At 46.9% G+C, this 19,399-nt stretch overlaps 1 protein-coding gene across 1 annotated transcript in view; it reads right to left on the reverse strand.

Annotated features, from left to right (window-relative positions):
* Window positions 1–18,322, reverse strand: part of CACNG5 (calcium voltage-gated channel auxiliary subunit gamma 5) — a 112,710-nt gene extending 94,388 nt beyond the window's left edge. Inside the window, exon 1 of the mRNA XM_068262586.1 lies at window positions 17,919–18,322. Coding sequence (XP_068118687.1) covers window positions 17,919–18,014 — 96 coding nt within the window. The 5' untranslated portion in view covers window positions 18,015–18,322. The remainder of the gene's footprint in view (window positions 1–17,918) is intronic.
* Window positions 18,323–19,399: the final 1,077 nt, after the last annotated feature.

Here is a 19,399-nt window from a genome sequence, read left to right on the forward strand (position 1 = left end):
AGCAGAAGCAAGTAATAGACCACCCTCAGGGACAAGGATTAGTCCAGGGCGGGGCTTAATTTGGGGGTGGGGCTTAATCCAGGAACATGGCGCCCCCCAGGACCAATGGCACTCCAGGCAATGGCCTGTACTGCCTATGCCTAGAGGCGCCCCTGCGATCCCTCTATTGCCCATCCGATCACACTAATACTCATCCGATCCCACTATTACACATCTGATCCCACTATTACCCATCTGATCCCACTATTACCCATCTGATCCCACTATTACACATCTGATCACACTATTACACATCCGATCCCACTATTACTCATCCGATCCCACTATTATCCATCCAATCTCACTATTACCCATCCGATCCCACTATTAGCCATCCGATCACACTATTACCCATCCGATTCCACTATTACCCATTCGATCCCACTATTACCCATCCGATCCCACTATTACCCATCTGATCCCTCTATTACCCATCCGATCCCACTATTAGCCATCCGATCACACGATTACCCATCCGGTCCCACTATTACACATCCGATCCCACTGTTACCCATCCGATCCCACTGTTACCCATCCGATCCCACTGTTACTCATCCGATCCCACTGTTACCCATCTGATCGCACTATTACCCATCCGATCCCACTATTACCCATCCGATTGCACTATTACCCATCCAATCCCTCTATTACCCATCCGATCCCACGATTACCCATCCAGTCCCACTATTACCCATCCGATCCCACGATTACCCATCCGATCCCACTATTACCCATCCGATCCCACTATTACCCATCTGATCCCACTATTACCCATCTGATCCCACTATTACCCATCTGATCCCACTATTACCCATCTGATCCCACTATTACACATCCGATCACACTATTACACATCCGATCCCACTATTACTCATCCGATCGCACTATTACCCATCTGATCCCACTATTACCCTTCCGATCCCACTATTACCCATCCGATCCCACTATTACACATCCGATCCCACTATTACCCATCTGATCCCACTATTACCCATCTGATCCCACTATTACCCATCCGATCCCACTATTACCCATCCGATCCCACTATTACACATCTGATCCCACTATTACCCATCTGATCCCACTATTACCCATCTGATCCCACTATTACCCATCCGATCCCACTATTTCACATCTGATCACACTATTACGCATCCGATCCCACTATTACCCATCCAATCTCACTATTACCCATCCGATCCCACTATTAGCCATCCGATCACACTATTACCCATCCGATTCCACTATTACCCATCCGATCCCACTATTACCCATCCGATCCCACTATTACCCATCTGATCCCTCTATTACCCATCCGATCCCACTATTAGCCATCCGATCACACGATTACCCATCCGGTCCCACTATTACACATCCGATCCCACTGTTACCCATCCGATCCCACTGTTACCTATCCGATCCCACTATTACCCATCTGATCCCTCTATTGCCCATCTGATCACACTAATACTCATCCGATCCCACTATTACCCATCCGATTGCACTATTACCCATCCGATCGCACTATTACCCATCCGATCCCACATCTGATCCCACTATTAACCATCCAATCGCACTATCACCCATCCGATCCCTCTATTACCCATCCGATCCCACATCTGATCCCACTATTACCCATTCAATCGCACTATTGCCCATCCGATCCCACTATTACCCATCTGATCCCACATCCGATCCCACTATTACCCATCCGATCCCACTATTACCCATCAGATCTCACTATTACCCATCCGATCCCACTATTACCCATCTGATCACACTATTACCCATCTGATCCCACTATTACCCATCTGATCCCACTATTACACATCTGATCACACTATTACACATCCGATCCCACTATTACTCATCCGATCCCACTATTACCCATCCGATCCCACTATTACCCATCCGATCCCACTATTACCCATCCGATCCCACTATTACACATCTGATCCCACTAATACCCATCTGATCCCACTATTACACATCTGATCCCACTATTACACATCTGATCACACTATTACACATCCGATCCCACATCCGATCCCACTATTACTCATCCGATCCCACTATTACCCATCCAATCTCAGTTTTACCCATCCGATCCCACTATTAGCCATCCGATCACACTATTACCCATCCAATTCCACTATTACCCATCCGATCCCACTATTACCCATCCGATCCCACTATTACCCATCTGATCCCTCTATTACCCATCCGATCCCACTATTAGCCATCCGATTACACGATTACCCATCCGGTCCCACTATTACACATCCGATCCCACTGTTACCCATCCCACAGATGGAGGCAGAGGTAGCACAGGGGGACTGAAGGAGGCACATGGAGACAAAAAGGAGGCACAAAGGGAGACTGAAGGACAAACAGGGGGTCAGACATGGCACAACAGACTGAAGGAGGCACAAGGAGACAGAAGGAGGCACAAAAGGGACATAAGGGGGCACAAAGGAGGAAAGAAGGATGCACAAGGAACAGAGGTGGCAGCTGCCTGCAACTTACACTAAGTACTGTAGATGCAGCAGAAGCAAGTAATAGACCACCCTCAGGGACAAGGATTAGTCCAGGGCGGGGCTTAATTTGGGGGTGGGGCTTAATCCAGGAACATGGCGCCCCCCAGGACCAATGGCACTCCAGGCAATGGCCTGTACTGCCTATGCCTAGAGGCGCCCCTGCGATCCCTCTATTGCCCATCCGATCACACTAATACTCATCCGATCCCACTATTACACATCTGATCCCACTATTACCCATCTGATCCCACTATTACCCATCTGATCCCACTATTACCCATCCGATCCCACTATTACACATCTGATCACACTATTACACATCCGATCCCACTATTACTCATCCGATCCCACTATTATCCATCCAATCTCACTATTACCCATCCGATCCCACTATTAGCCATCCGATCACACTATTACCCATCCGATTCCACTATTACCCATTCGATCCCACTATTACCCATCCGATCCCACTATTACCCATCTGATCCCTCTATTACCCATCCGATCCCACTATTAGCCATCCGATCACACGATTACCCATCCGGTCCCACTATTACACATCCGATCCCACTGTTACCCATCCGATCCCACTGTTACCCATCCGATCCCACTGTTACCCATCCGATCCCACTGTTACCCATCTGATCGCACTATTACCCATCCGATCCCACTATTACCCATCCGATTGCACTATTACCCATCCAATCCCTCTATTACCCATCCGATCCCACGATTACCCATCCAGTCCCACTATTACCCATCCGATCCCACGATTACCCATCCGATCCCACTATTACCCATCCGATCCCACTATTACCCATCTGATCCCACTATTACCCATCTGATCCCACTATTACCCATCTGATCCCACTATTACCCATCTGATCCCACTATTACACATCCGATCACACTATTACACATCCGATCCCACTATTACTCATCCGATCGCACTATTACCCATCTGATCCCACTATTACCCTTCCGATCCCACTATTACCCATCCGATCCCACTATTACACATCCGATCCCACTATTACCCATCTGATCCCACTATTACCCATCCGATCCCACTATTACCCATCCGATCCCACTATTACCCATCCGATCCCACTATTACACATCTGATCCCACTATTACCCATCTGATCCCACTATTACCCATCTGATCCCACTATTACCCATCCGATCCCACTATTTCACATCTGATCACACTATTACACATCCGATCCCACTATTACCCATCCAATCTCACTATTACCCATCCGATCCCACTATTAGCCATCCGATCACACTATTACCCATCCGATTCCACTATTACCCATCCGATCCCACTATTACCCATCCGATCCCACTATTACCCATCTGATCCCTCTATTACCCATCCGATCCCACTATTAGCCATCCGATCACACGATTACCCATCCGGTCCCACTATTACACATCCGATCCCACTGTTACCCATCCGATCCCACTGTTACCCATCCGATCCCACTGTTACCTATCCGATCCCACTATTACCCATCTGATCCCTCTATTGCCCATCTGATCACACTAATACTCATCCGATCCCACTATTACCCATCCGATTGCACTATTACCCATCCGATCGCACTATTACCCATCCGATCCCACATCTGATCCCACTATTAACCATCCAATCGCACTATTACCCATCCGATCCCTCTATTACCCATCCGATCCCACATCTGATCCCACTATTACCCATTCAATCGCACTATTGCCCATCCGATCCCACTATTACCCATCTGATCCCACATCCGATCCCACTATTGCCCATCCGATCCCACTATTACCCATCAGATCTCACTATTACCCATCCGATCCCACTATTACCCATCTGATCACACTATTACCCATCTGATCACACTATTACCCATCTGATCCCACTATTACACATCTGATCACACTATTACACATCCGATCCCACTATTACTCATCCGATCCCACATCCGATCCCACTATTACTCATCCGATCCCACTATTACCCATCCAATCTCAGTTTTACCCATCCGATCCCACTATTAGCCATCCGATCACACTATTACCCATCCAATTCCACTATTACCCATCCGATCCCACTATTACCCATCCGATCCCACTATTACCCATCTGATCCCTCTATTACCCATCCGATCCCACTATTAGCCATCCGATTACACGATTACCCATCCGGTCCCACTATTACACATCCGATCCCACTGTTACCCATCCGATCCCACTGTTACCCATCTGATCCCACTGTTACCCATCCGATCCCACTAATACCCATCTGATCGCACTATTACCCATCCGATCCCACTATTACCCATCCGATTGCACTATTACCCATCCGATCCCACGATTACCCATCCGATCCCACTATTACCCATCCGATCCCACTATTACCCATCTGATCGCACTATTACCCATCCGATCCCACTATTACCCATCTGATCGCACTATTACCCATCCGATCCCACTATTACCCATCTGATCGCACTATTACCCATCCAATCCCACTATTACCCATCCGATCCTACCATTACCCATCCGATCCCACTATTACCCATCCGATCCCACTATTACCCATCTGATCCCACTATTACCCATCTGAGCTCCTTCCTTTAGCGAGAGTGAATGTCACATTATACTCCCTTTATCCTGTCCCCAGTAGGCCTCAGTGACACTATCATATCCACATGCTCTTCTACCACCACATTCCCTAATACCCCCCCCCCCCCCCACACACACACACACTTTCCCATCCCGCCAGGACCCACACACCACTGCCAGCTCTACCTGCCATTAGAAGCGGCCATGTATTATAGGACCCCCTGGACCCAATTAAAGGAGATTCTGTAGACTAAAACAAGAGAACTATACTCCAAGCCCTTTACTGTTGCCAACCCGTCTTGATTGCAAAGGCATAAAATATTTGATAGATGAAAAGTATTACAGCTGACTGAAAATTGAAATGGAAGGGTTATATTAACTAATTGTAAATTCCAGAATGGCTTTTATAGCCCTGACCGATGTTTTTTCATTTTTCTCTATTGAAAGTGAATTATCCTTTTACAGAGTCTTTATATGCTCATACCTTAATATAAACCTTATAGCTGGCCGTATCTTATGTAAGCCCCCTATTAGTGTTAGCCTGGGCTCAACCTGCAAAGCAGCAAATCGCTGTCTGTCCCCGAGGACTCTAGAGTGCCCCACATATTACATATTAATTGGCTGGATGCAGACCTGGCCTAGGAAGTAGGGGAAGACAGAAGTGTCTCCAGTAACATACGACCTTCTTTCTACTTCACAGAGCAACAAGGCTGGAAGACTCTATTGCTGAGAATCGCTTGATTACACATTGTGTTTTCACATCCGCTAACAGTCTGCGGAGCAACACACCCCATGCCTTGTCGCTCATGATATCCGTCAATCCTCAGATGAGGTAGAGTGGGCTGGGGATGGCTGTGCCTCTATCTACTTATGGCCTGAAATGGGAAGATTGTTGTGGGGAGCTTTAGTAAAGTTCATCCTTGACATGATTATCCTCCGGCCAGCCAGTGTTTGCTACTCGCTGTGACACATGCACAGCAAAACAACTGCTTTCCATGTCAGCATCTGAAGTACCCGAGCTGACTCTCATGCTAAACAGGGTCACACGCTGCGTCCGGATGGAACTGTAACTTCATCTTACATGTTTCTATGCTGCGCAGGCTTCCTCTGGGCGGGTGGCTGCAGTGAGGTCAGAGAAAAGGCGGAGCTGGAACTAGGAAACACAAACACTGTGCGTCCCTCTGATTCAAGCGGACCTGAATGTAGAACTCCTCCCTGCTCTAAAAGATATGCAACGACATAATTCCCTTTAATTAGAGTGACCATATTTTTGTGGGTCCAACCTGGGACGAGGGGGGGGCGTGGGGGGGGGGGGCGGCGCGCGCAGCGCGCCGCGGCGAAAAGTGGGAAGGAGTGAGGAGCACGCAGCGGCGAAGACTGGGGGAGGGGGGCTGCGGCGCGCGCAGCGCGCCGAAAAAATGGGCGTGGCCATGACATTGTATGGGCGGAGCTAACGTAATGATGTAACAGCGAGGCATAAGAAAGCAGTGTTTACGCCATGATGTGGACAAACGAGACTTTGTATCATGGGTGTGCAGAAACTGTGTGATGCTAATAGTATACCGTAACCACAAAGCAGCAAACATAGCCATCTATGACCATTAAATAATAAATGCAGTAACAGTTACCCCGGACACCAGAAAATAAACGCAATAGGCAACATGTCAGTATAAAATAAATGCAATGCGGGCAAACATGTCAGTACAAAATAAACGCAATGCGGGCAACATGTCAGTACAAAATAAACGCACTGCGGGCAAACATTTCACCAGAAAAGAAACGCACTGCGGCCAAACATTTCACCAGAAAAGAAACGCACTGCGGGCAAACATTTCGCCAGAAAAGAAACGCACTGCAGGCAAACATTTCGCCAGAAAAGAAACAATGCGGGCAAACAATAACATTTCACTAGAAAAGAAACAATGCGGGCAAACATTTCACCAGAAAAGAAACAATGCGGGCAAACATTTCACCTGGAAAAGAAACAATGCGGGCAAACATTTCACCTGGAAAAGAAACAATGCGGGCAAACATTTCACCTGGAAAAGAAACAATGCGGGCAAACATTTCACCTGGAAAAGAAAGCATTTACTCACCTGGCAAAAGTCTCCGGCCTCTGGCGCGCTGCTCCGTCCCGGGACCGTCTTCCTCCTCCTGCTCTTCTCTCCCGCGCTGACAGGGCTACGGCAAGATGGCGCCCGAAGCCCTGTACTAGTGACACAAATAGGTCTCCAGTACAGGGCTTCGGCAGCCATCTTGCCGTAGCCCTGCTCGCCTGCCGGTGTCGGAAACAGACACCGGAAGAGGAGGCTGGAGCGGGGCTGCGGGCAATGAACTGGCACGGCGTCTATAGACGCCGCTGCCAGTTCATTGAGGAGAGAGTGGCCAGAGTCCCGAGGCCGGGACGTCCCGCTGCTGAAAGCGGGACGTTTCCCGGGACCTCATTAAGCCTGGGACAGCGGACCCCGAATCCGGGACGTGTCCCGGGCAATCCGGGACGTCTGGTCACTCTACTTTAATGAAAAACATTTATTTGTTACAGCTGATAGAAATCTTGCAGTAGATCTGCAGTGTGTTTACTTTCTGCTTTCATGGAAGTAGATATAGGGTTAACATCCTGCGTTTACAAATTAGCTGCTGTGCCGAAGCGACCATCTGACACAGCTGAGAGATCAAATTACAATTGTAATTAGTCACAGATAAGGGGGAATTAAACAGGCTAAACTCTAAGTACATACATGGTGCATTGCTTGAAGTTTTCCTTTTTTTCTGTGCAAGAGTTCAGGTCCACTTTAAAGCTGCATACACACCAAAAGACAAATCATGGGAAATGGCCAATGAGCGACCTATCACAGAGGCTATCCACACAATGTAATGTAAACGACATCAGAAGACTGCAAACAAAAGGACAAACGATTCTTGATGTAGGTTAAGTGCCATAGACTTCATGGACACATCACTAAATAATGGCTTATAGCTCTGTACACACTGCAGACTACGAACGATTATCTGCTGAAGTGATCCACCATGATGGTCATTTGAAATGTCTGGGCACTGTCGTGAATCATTCATTAAACAAAAAGATTGCCAGGGCCCATTCTCTGATGGGAGCAGAGCAATCACCTGCCCGGATGAATGACGCCAGGACAGGTGAGTATTTAATAAGAGCTAGGGAGTTTAATGGTGGTACAGTGGGTGCCATGCGGCCGAGGACATTTGGGCGCTGCCATAGGCCGTAATGTGAATTGCAGCTATAGCAGCGCTCAGTGAGTAATTTGGGTGCCGGCAAAGACAGAGCCCAAATCATTATAAAAACAGCACAATCTGGCCACTAGCAATAGCTGGAAGAGGAATTGCATCTTCCCCCACTGTACAGCGCCTCTGAGGGGGAATAGTTATTAGCTCCGCCTGGAAATTTGTCACAGCAGGGTGAGCCAATTTTTAGCTTCACCCTGCAACCAAACTTCCTGGCACGCTTTTACATGTACTGTATGCAAAAAAATAGTTTTAATTGGGTGACGCCCTATAAAGAAAAATACGTAAAGATCCTTTGGTTCCATTCTTTGGTAACAAACAAACTAGGTACTGTATATTTCAGTTCCCTGAACACAACACAACCTATAACCTCTGCCTCAAGGTCACATTTAGCAGAACAGTGACTGCAACATGCTCTGACAATAGAGGTAGTCAAAAACAAAATAATATGTGAGAAAATATGGTCTATAAAAGATGGAAAAACATAAAATCCTTGGGAAACTTCTTGTGATCTTACTGGCTTGTCATACATTGTTTTTCAACTACTACACTCTCCTTCCCTATACACCAAAAAAAAAAGGGCGCCTGGAAATCTCGGCACCGGATGAAGCTGCTAGTAGAATATTGGCAATGCTGAAGATATTCTACTATTAGGCACTGGATAATGGTGATACTATAATATCCTCTCATGCCAGCCCTCCCTCTATCTACTTCTAGCACTTACCCAACTTAGCTACTCCTAATGCTAACCTACAGCTATCTAAGCCTAAAGGTCGCCACACACCCTACAATTTTTAAAATATCTTTTCAGTTCAACTATAGCAAGCAATTTTTCTGACCGATTGTAACATTTAAAAAATCTGACCAATGTACCACACACGTGTGGTCAATTTTTACCCAATTATGAAAAAAAATGATTGACAACTCTGAGAAAATTGCTTGGAAGTATATACAAGAAAATTGACAATCTACTACACACTACTCAATTTTTTATAAAAATTGGTTCGAAAAATCCAGCACTCCCGGTGGATTTTTGTCAAATAAAAACGGGAATTCCGATCAGATTTCTTGCTCAAATTTAAGGTTCGATGTTTCGGAAAATCTGATCGTTTTTATTGAATTGCTGTAAAATCGGATTATTTTATTGTATCGCGTGTGGCCACCTTAACTAACGAACCTTACCTGCTCCTCACTAAGCTACCACGATCTTAGCCTAACACTAACCTACCCCGACCTATGCCTAACACTAACCCAGTAACTCTCCCCCGTCATCACAATCTCCGCCACCTTTTGGTCACCCTGGTACCTTGGCTACACTTGTCTCCTCCCAAGCCAAAATTGTCCACTGGGCGCCACTATAACCGCAATTATATTGTGGTCTTTGTGGTGCCCAAGTCTCCTACTGGCAGGCGTAGGCGCCCAAATCACCTGTATCTCTCAATCCACCTTTACTCCTTTATTCCAGGACATAATGCTACATGATTGTTTTTCATTTGCACTTTTATTATCTAGTTTAGATAAAAATAATGTATGTATAGGCATTTTGTGTATGATTATTGTAATGCTATGTGAGATCTTGTTATAATGCTATTGACGCATGGGTCATGCACACCTTTTGAGTGGCTTAGCCAAATGGAAAAAGCTAATTTCAGCTGAACATAAGAGCATTTTTACATGGTGTAACAGTACATGGGGCTTTATGGTGGAGGATACGGGTAGATAATATTAGCTAGATTAGTTGGTGGAGCAGCTGCTGAATGATGATGAGGAAATTACAGGCAGCTCCAGTATATCCCTTGAGGTGTTTAAATTCCCAGTTCTGGAATTGCATCCCTAGTTCGGGCAGCACTGATCTCTTAATGAGATCCCTGACAAGCCAATGTCAAATAATCACTGTGAAAATGTTTTATCAGGAGCCCCTAGACCAGCTGCTTATTGCAGCACAGACTTCCAGAGATGCAGCTTGTGACCTTCTCAGACAGCACAGTCTGTGCTCCTCCCCCTTTGAACCTCATAAAGAGGGTAAGACAAGCAGCACTTCACTTCCTGCTGTTAAAGAGACTCTGTAACAAAAATTTCAGCCTAATTTTTTCTATCCTATGAGTTTCTATATCTGTTCTAACGTGGTCTGGATTATTGCAGCATTGTCTAGTTGCACTCACTGTCTCTGCAATATATCTAATCTTCTTTTCTTTGTTAAGCTTTGTCAACCCAGGGAGGAATGGACTGTCTCTGTTGTAATGAATACAAGTTATGCACACCCCCTGCAGCCTCTGTGTGCTTTGTTTACTCCTCAGATTTCAGCTTCTCTGTGATGCAGTTTGTGAGGCTGAGGGGGGGAGGGAGCTGCCTGTCACATGCTGAGAAACTGTGAGAATCCCAGACTGGAGTGCAGATAATTCACTACGTGCTCATTCACTTTCTGGTTAACGTCCATTTTTTTTGTTTGTAACCACTGCCTAAAGCTGGCGATTGAAAGACAGGGAGCTGCAGAAATGGCAAAGAGGGATCTAGGAGATCACAGTGACCCGATTGGTATGTTTTTTGTTGTACAAATCGGACAGTACAGATTCTCTTTAACACTTTCATCTGGGCTGTTGGATTCACATGAACATATTTTTGTTTTTTTAGCTGCACAAGCCTCATCTAAAAGAAAAAAAAGCAGCTGGGAAATTGGAGTTTAGCAGTCAGACTTAGCAAAACATATATTTATATTTAGATCTAAGCTTCCCATGGAGTCCCATCTGGAAGCACCATGAAACGCTCCATACATAATCACAGGAGATCCATCATTAAATAGCATTTCAATAATAATGAACTGAGAGAAGCTCAGAAAATCGATGACAGATGACGAGGCGTCCGTTCATTCTGCAGGAACAGAAGGGCTGTCGCTGCGCTTGCTCTACAAATCGAAGCCGTTTCCAGGGACAAACCTCCCGGACCTGGCACTGTCCCTGGAGTGCTGCCACAACGGGCAGCTGGGCAACGGCTTCCTTCCTGAGAACAGATCTAACATTTTCGGGAGAGCAGAAGCCGGAATGTGAGCAATCTGTCACTCTTTATGATGATTCCGTGTCCCTGACTGCACTGGTACCGCTAGCTGCGATTGGAGGAGAGGGACAGAAGGTAACTACAAATCATGGGGCCCTCAGCAGAACCTTGATGGGCCCTCTCAATGTTTGATTTGCCTACCCCTGGTAACCCTCACAGCCTGGGGGCCAGAGGACTTGCCACCACAGTTCCCAAGAGATAGAAGAAAAACACTGAGTTATTTTATTTGGGTAGAGGAGCGTTTTACTTTTCAATCTTACAAATTTTGTAAAGTTAAAAATTAAAGGGGAACGTCAGCCTAAACAAACATACTGTCATCAAGTTACATTAGTTATGTTAATTAGAATAGATAGGTAATATAATCTTTTACCCACCCTGTTTTAAAAGAACAGGCAAATGTTTGTGATTCATGGGGGCTGCCATCTTTGTCATGGGGGAGCCATATTTTTGGTTGAAAGGAGGTGACAGGGAGCAGGAGACACAGTTCCAACTGTCCTGTGTCCTGATAACCCCTCCCAGCTGCACGTGCTAGGCTTCAAATGTCAAATTCAAAATGTAAAAAAAAATTGCACCAAAACAGCAGAACGAGAACAACATCATCAGAAATCCCATCATGCTTTGCACAGCAAAAGGGGAAAACTGCGTGCAGCTAAAAATGAGGCTTGTATAAGAGAATCAAAGTTCTGATGCTGTGAAACTGTTAAAGAAACACCAGGCCTTTTCAGTGCTGCTGAGTCGATTTTTAGTCTGGAGGTTCACTTTAAGTGTAATGAGCTGAAGAGAGTACTGTGTATACTGAGCAGGGGTACATGGCACTGGGTATAATAAGCAGGGGAAGAGAATACTGGGTGTAGTGAGCAGGGAAAGAGAGCACTGTCTATACTGATCAGGGGGAAAGAGTACTGGGTATACTGATCAGGGGAAGAGCGCACTGGGTATACTGAGCAGGAGAAGAGAGCACTGGTGTAGCGAGCATGGGAAGGAAGCACTGGGTATACTGAGCAGGGGAAGGGAGCATTGGGCTTGAAGACGAGGTATAGAGCGTACAGGATTGAGTGAGCTTCACAAAAACTGGGTGTAGTGCATTAAGTATGATGAGCAGAAGAGAGCACTGCATATACTGAACAGGAAAAGAGAGGTTTGGGTGTAGTGAGCAAGGGATGAGAGCATTAAATGTAATGAAAAAGAGAGAGCATTGTGTATACTAAGCCGGGGAAGAGAACGCTGGTGTGGTGAGCAGGGGAAGAGAGCGCTGGTGTAGTGAGCAGGGGAAGAGAGCGCTGGTGTAGTGAGCAGGCGAAGAAAGCACTGGGTTTAGTGACTAGGTGGACAAAGCACAGGATGCAGCGAGTCACAAAAAATACTTGGTGAGGTGAGCAGAGAAAGAGAGCACAGAGTCTAGTGAGCAGAAGAAGAGGGTAAAGGGTTTAGCAAACAGAGGAAGATAATGAATAGTTGTAGTGAGCAGGGAAAGAAACCACTGGGCCTAGTGAGCAGATAAAGAAAGTACTGGGTGTTGTGAGCAGCGGAAGAAAGCACAGGTTGTAGTAAACAGAGAAAGACAGCGCTGGGTGTAGCATGCAGGGAATGTGAGTACTGGGTATAGTGAGCAGAAGAAAGAACTGAGTGTAGTGAGCAGAGCAAGACCGGACCGGGTGTAGTGAGCAGAGGAAATGAGTACAGGGTGTAGTAAGCATGGGGAAGACAGCACTGGGTGATGTGAGCAGAAGAAGTGAGTACAGGGCATAGTGAGCAGAGGAAGGCAGCACTGAGTGTAGTGAGCAGGGAAAGAGAGCACTAGGCAAAGTAAGCAGATCAACGTAGTACTGGGTGTACTGAGTAGGGGAAGAGAGAACTGGTGTAGTGAATAGAAGAAGAGAGCACTGGTGTAGTGAGAAGGGGAGGAGAGAGCACTTGATGCAGTAAGCAGGGGGAGAGATCACTTAGTGAAGTGAGCAGAGAAAGTGAGTATTGCATGTAGTGAGTAGGGGAAGAGAGCAGTGATGTAGTGAGCAGATTAATAAAGCATTGGTGTAGTGAGCAGGCAAAGAGAGCGCTGGTGTCGTAAGCAGGGGAAGAGAGCACTTGTGTAGTGAGCAGATGAAAAAAACACTGATGTAGTGAGCAGGGAAAGAGAGCACTGGTGTAGTGAGCAGGGAGAGAGAGACTGGTGTAGTGAGCAGGGAGAGGGAGACTGGTGTAGTGACCAGGGGAGGAGAGCACTGGTGTAGTGATCAGGGGAGGAGAGCACTGGTGTAGTGAGCAGGGCAAGGGAGCACTGGTGTAGTAAGCAGAGGAAGGGAGCGCTGTTGTAGTAAGCAGGTAAAGAGAGCGCTGGTGTAGTGAGCAGGGAAAGAGAGCACTGGTGTAGTGTTCAGGGAAGGAAAGTGCTGGTGTAGTGAGCAGGGAAAGAGAGTGTTGGTGTAATGAGCAGAGAAAGAGAGCTCTGGTGTAATGAGCAGGGAAAGAGAACACTGGTGTATTGAACAGAGAAAGAGAGCGCTCATGTAGTGAGCAGAGGAAAGAGAGCACTGGTGTAGTGAGCAGAGGAAGAGAGCGCTGGTGTAGTGAGCAGGGAAAGAGAGCACTGGTGTAATGAGCAGGGAAAGAGAGCTCTGGTGTAATGAGCAGGGAAAGAGAACACTGGTGTATTGAGCAGAGAAAGAGAGCGCTCATGTAGTGAGCAGAGGAAAAAGAGCACTGGTGTAGTGAGCAGAGGAAGAGAGCGCTGGTATAGTGAGCAGGGGATGAGAGCGCTGGTGAAGTGAGCAGGGTAAGAGAGCGCTGGTGTAGTGAGCAGGGAGAGTGCTGGTGTAGTGAGCAGGGAAGAGAGCACTGGTGTAGTGAGCAGAGGATGAGAGCGCTGGTGTAGTGAGAAGGGGATGAGAGTGCTGGTGAAGTAAGCAGGGGAAGAGAGCGCTGGTGAAGTGAGCAGGGAAAGAGAGGGCTGGTGAAGTGAGCAGAGGAAGAGAGCGCTGGTGAAGTGAGCAGGGAAAGAGAGCGCTGGTGTAGTGAGCAGGGGAAGAGCGAGTGCTGTAATAACAGAGCAGGAGATTTTGGTGCAGCTGGCGCCACCATAGACAGCGCTCTGTGAGTAACTCCGGCGCCGTCAGAAGATGGAGCTGAAGTTGCTCTTAAAACACTATAATTTGGCCTCCAGCAATAGCTGGAAGCCGAATTATATCATTCCCCACTATCGACGTGCAGGGGGAATAGTATTTATGCCGCTGGGAACTTGTGCAGTAGCAGGATAAGCCATATACCGGCTTTATCCTGCGCCCAAGTCTCCTGGCGGCTAATTCATATGTACACGGGGAAGAATGCACTGGTGTAGCGAGCAGGGAAAGAGAGACTGGTATAGTGAGCAGGGAAAGAGAGGGCTGGTTTGTTGAGCAGGGAAAGAGAACGCTGGTGTAGTGAGCAGGGAAAGAGAGCGCTGGTGTAGTGAGCACGGGAAGAGAGCACTGGTGTAGTGAGCAGGGAAAGAGAGCGCTGGTGTAGTGAGCAGGAGAAGAGAGCGCTGGTGTAGTGAGCAGGGGAAGAGAGCGCTGGTGTAGTGAGCAGGGGAAGAGAGCGCTGGTGTAGTGAGCAGGGGAAGGAGCGCTGGTGTAGTGAGCAGGGGAAGGAGCGCTGGTGTAGTGAGCAGGGAAAGAGAGCGCTGGTGTAGTGAGCAGGGAAAGAGAGCACTGGTGTAGTGAGCAGGGAAAGAGAGTGCTGGTGTAGTGAGCAGGGGAAGAGAGCGCTGGTGTAGTGAGCAGGGGAAGAGAGCGCTGGTCTAGTGAGCAAGAAAAGAGAATGCTGGTGTGTAGTGAGCAAGGAAAGAGAGCATTGGTGTGTAGTGAGCAAGGAAAGAGAGCTTTGGTGTGTAGTGAGCAGGGAAAGAGCGCACTGGTGTAGTGAGCAGGAAAAGAGAGACTGGTGCAATGAGCAGGGAAAAATAGTGTTGGTGTAATGAGCAGGGATAGAGAGCACTACTGTAGTGAGCAGGGAAAGAGAGACTGGTGCAATGAGCAGGGAAAGATAGTGTTGGTGTAATGAGCAGGGATAGAGAGCACTACTGTAGTGAGCAGGGAAAGAGAGACTGGTGCAATGAGCAGGGAAAGATAGTGTTGGTGTAATGAGCAGGGATAGAGAGCACTACTGTAGTGAGCAGGGAAAGAGAGACTGGTGCAATGAGCAGGGAAAGATAGTGTTGGTGTAATGAGCAGGGAAAGAGAGCACTACTGTAGTGAGCAGGGAAAGAGAGACTGGTGCAATGAGCAGGGAAAGATAGTGTTGGTGTAATGAGCAGGGAAAGAGAGCACTGGGTATTATGAGCACATACCAATATCAGCCCTTTGCATTCAAAAATACATACATGAATCAACGTGTAACACAGACAGATGATGATCACTAAAGTTGTTAAAATAGTGAGTATTAGTTACTGTTCTGAAAACTGCAGTATTTTTTATTGTGCCATTTCACCACAGCCTGGTTTTCCTCCTTAGAACAAGTCCATACACCAATCCACACCAGACAGCACACCAGTGGCTGCACTACATAGAAGCTTTACCTTTAGATAAAAGCAACACCCCACCTCATCGCATCTAGCAAACTTACAGAGAGCAGCAAACTCTCCCACTTAGGGCCCTTTTCCACTTGCAAGCGCGATCGCAGTTGTGTTTGCGCTTGCAAAAGCTTCTTTTTCCACTTGTGGCAATTGCGATGTGAGCCATCGGGAGTGAAATGCGATCACACCAATCATCATGCAACAATTGCGATTTGCGGAAAATCAAAACGTGCTAATGGAAAAGTGTGTAAATAGTGATTGGCAAAACGCTTTTTAAGCAGATCACGGCTTGTGGAAAAGAGCCCTTAACTTCATTGATTTAAAGATAAATGTTCCCTTTATTTTAAGGTAAAGAACCCTTTTATTGCTCCCAGTTCAGGTTTAGATGCATGGAGTATCTCCTTGCTTGCTGACTGGTGAGGGTTAGAGAAGAGATCAGTTATAAGGAGGGAACTGTGTTGTAGTAAAATGGAATACTACAAAGAAAGTTATCCCACGAAGAATGTTTGGCCAGCTGTGGAACGGCGAATTGTTTACATAAATGTAACATCCACTGCTTTATAAATATGGTGAATGTTACTCAAGCAGCATTTACCATAGAGGAGTACACATGCATATGTTGGGGCTTTCCTGCTCAATATGCATCGTAGAATACAGCCAGTGAATATATTTTATAAATATAGGGAATATTCTCTCACTGTCTGCAGAAGATATATTGGTGAATTATTATTATTTAGAATTTATATAGCGCCAATATCTTACCCAGTGCTGTACATAGTATATATTATCTTGTCACTAACTGTCCCTCAAGGAGCTCACAATCTAATCCCTATCATAGTCATATGTCTACATCAGGTAGTGTGTGTTGTAGTCTAGGGCCAATTTTTAGGGGGGAGCCCAATTAACTTATCTGTATGTTTTCAGGATGTGGGAGGAAATCGGAATGCCTGGAGGAAACCCACGCATACACGGGGAGAACATACAAACTCCTTGCAGATAGTGCCCTAGCTGGAGCATGATTGATGGTGTAACCCGCTTACTCTGCTAGGATTATTCCGCATGGCAAGGCACACACCTGTGGTGATCAGCTGTAACTCGCGACAACCAGCAAGATCAGTGAAGCTGCTGATTAGTTGCATTTTTTTTTTTGGGATACACCCTGACCTGGCTGAATGAGACGTGCCTAATATATCTTTTTTTTTTTTCTTTCTTTTTTTTTTCGAAGGGGGGTGTTTGAAAAGGACCTGTCAGTCCCTCCATCCTGCTGGAGAGTAAAGCAGACACAGAAACTGGCAAGTGGGTACATAAGGGGGATTTCTTTATGCTGGCTCCCCTCTATAGATACATCCAGAGCCTCCTGTGAAGTGCCATTATACAGCCATCTCTTGATTACATCATTTAAAGTATGGACGGCACAATGCTACCCATCCTCTGGAGGAAAATGACAACCGCATTTGATGAAGGATGGGAGACTGCTAAGGCAGGGAGAGGGTTAAGCCCGAGCTGTGTCTGCTTGGCTGGCAATGAAGGATGAAATGTCTGTGAAAAGTATCCGTGCATGTGTGGCCCCCTGGACATCCCGATCACAGCATCAGAGGGGTGCCCCGTGGCAGCAGGGGGCTCATAAGCCAGCGGTGGCTCTGGGTCTGCAGATGTGAGCTTGGAGAAGACACTAATCCCTTGTCCTGTAATCCAGGCTGAGATCTCAGGACATGTTACTCTACAATATACTCCCCCTCCCCAGTGGTAAATATTAGCTCAATAAATAGATGTATGCCCCCAGGCTGCTGCTTCACTCTGCGCTCTGTAACAACATCCACATGTAATGCAGCATTACAGCCCTCTGTGCCCCCCCCCCCCGACCCCGGCACTTACCTGTGTGTACAGCAGGTGGTTGACTTCTCGCAGAAGGCTCAGGAAAAACTTCCTGGGTTTACTACTGCCTCTGATCAGCAGCCTGGACCAGCGCATGGGAGGGGGCGCAGCTGACAAGGGTACAGGCTTGGTGGCGGCAGCTTCAGGGGGCTCTTCTGTGGTCGCTCAGGTTGGGGTAGTGGTAGCCTCTCTTCTCTCTTCTGTATTGGTGGAAAGACAGCAGTAGCTTGAAAAGGGGGGTCTGTGGGGATTACAGCATGAGTCTTGGGTGGGCTGCTAGGAAGGGGGTGAGCCAAGCACACATGATGCAACAGAGAGCGAGGGAGAGAGAGTGTTGCTCCTGGCTGATGCTGGGATTCTTCTGCCAGCCTTTGCTCGGTCCCCGTTCTCTAATGTTCTGTATAACACAATCGCCCCTCCTTCTCTATAATAACAGGGGAGGCTGACAGGGAGACGATACAATGGCAGAAGCCTCCTCTATATTGTTATCTATACCTCTATATTATTTCACCATCCCCACCCTGGCTTTCTCATGCCAGCAGCCTATTCCAGACATTGGAGGGGAAGCTGTAAAGAGGACCTGTTACTTCAAGCTGCACTTCTCATGAGACAACCAGTTGCTTGTCACAGTGGGCATTACTCTCAGTAGTAATTCGATTATCGGTGTATAGGTTTTTAGCCTTCAGCACCCGATTCTGGAGGTGGTGCTGCCAACTTAAGCTTCCAGGCACACTGATTTTCTGTCGTGGTTCCTTCCCTTAGCCTTTCGGGATTCAACTTCTACCACAAAGTATCAGTGCTAGTTTTGATGCGACCCTGGGTTACCCCATTACTTGCTATAATTAACCAGCATTTTTATTCTGCCACCCAAAGAGGCTTCTGATGGGAGATGAGCAACTCCAGTCTTCACTTTAGCCATTGGGTTCTTTTCATGCGCACGGTAATGGCACGGGCCCCACAAAGTCCCCACCATACTTCACCCCAACAGGCAATCCCTTACTTGACATTGCCCAGATCCCACCACAAGGAAGTAGTGAGCTTGGAACCCACTGGGGGCATACTGTATCCCTTTCCTTTTCATAATTCAAAACATATCTACCAAGCCTCTGCTTCCTCTGTGCCTATGCAAAAAAAGGCAACTCAACAGGAATCATCTTTAGACACTGCAAGCAGAGGAGGGTATTATTTTCAGACAATCCCTGCTTGGCTGAGATAAGAGTAGCAGTAAAGCCTGGGCGTCTGTGTATGTAAGCAGCATAGCAGCAGCCCTTATGTACAGATGTCATTCCATCTTATACATAGAAATAACGTTTATAATGCATGTGTGCCTAAAATAATCTACATTATAGGACCACTATGGTAAATTCATTGGCATTTTAATAAAGTCCTTATCAAAATTGACAGCATTTCAGTAAAACAACTTTTTCTTTTCATTAGGAAATCTGATTTATTAAAAAATGTCTGTGTGTTTCTAAGCTGAT

This window comes from Hyperolius riggenbachi, chromosome 12 (assembly GCF_040937935.1).
Source record: "Hyperolius riggenbachi isolate aHypRig1 chromosome 12, aHypRig1.pri, whole genome shotgun sequence".
Lineage (NCBI taxonomy): Eukaryota > Metazoa > Chordata > Amphibia > Anura > Hyperoliidae > Hyperolius > Hyperolius riggenbachi.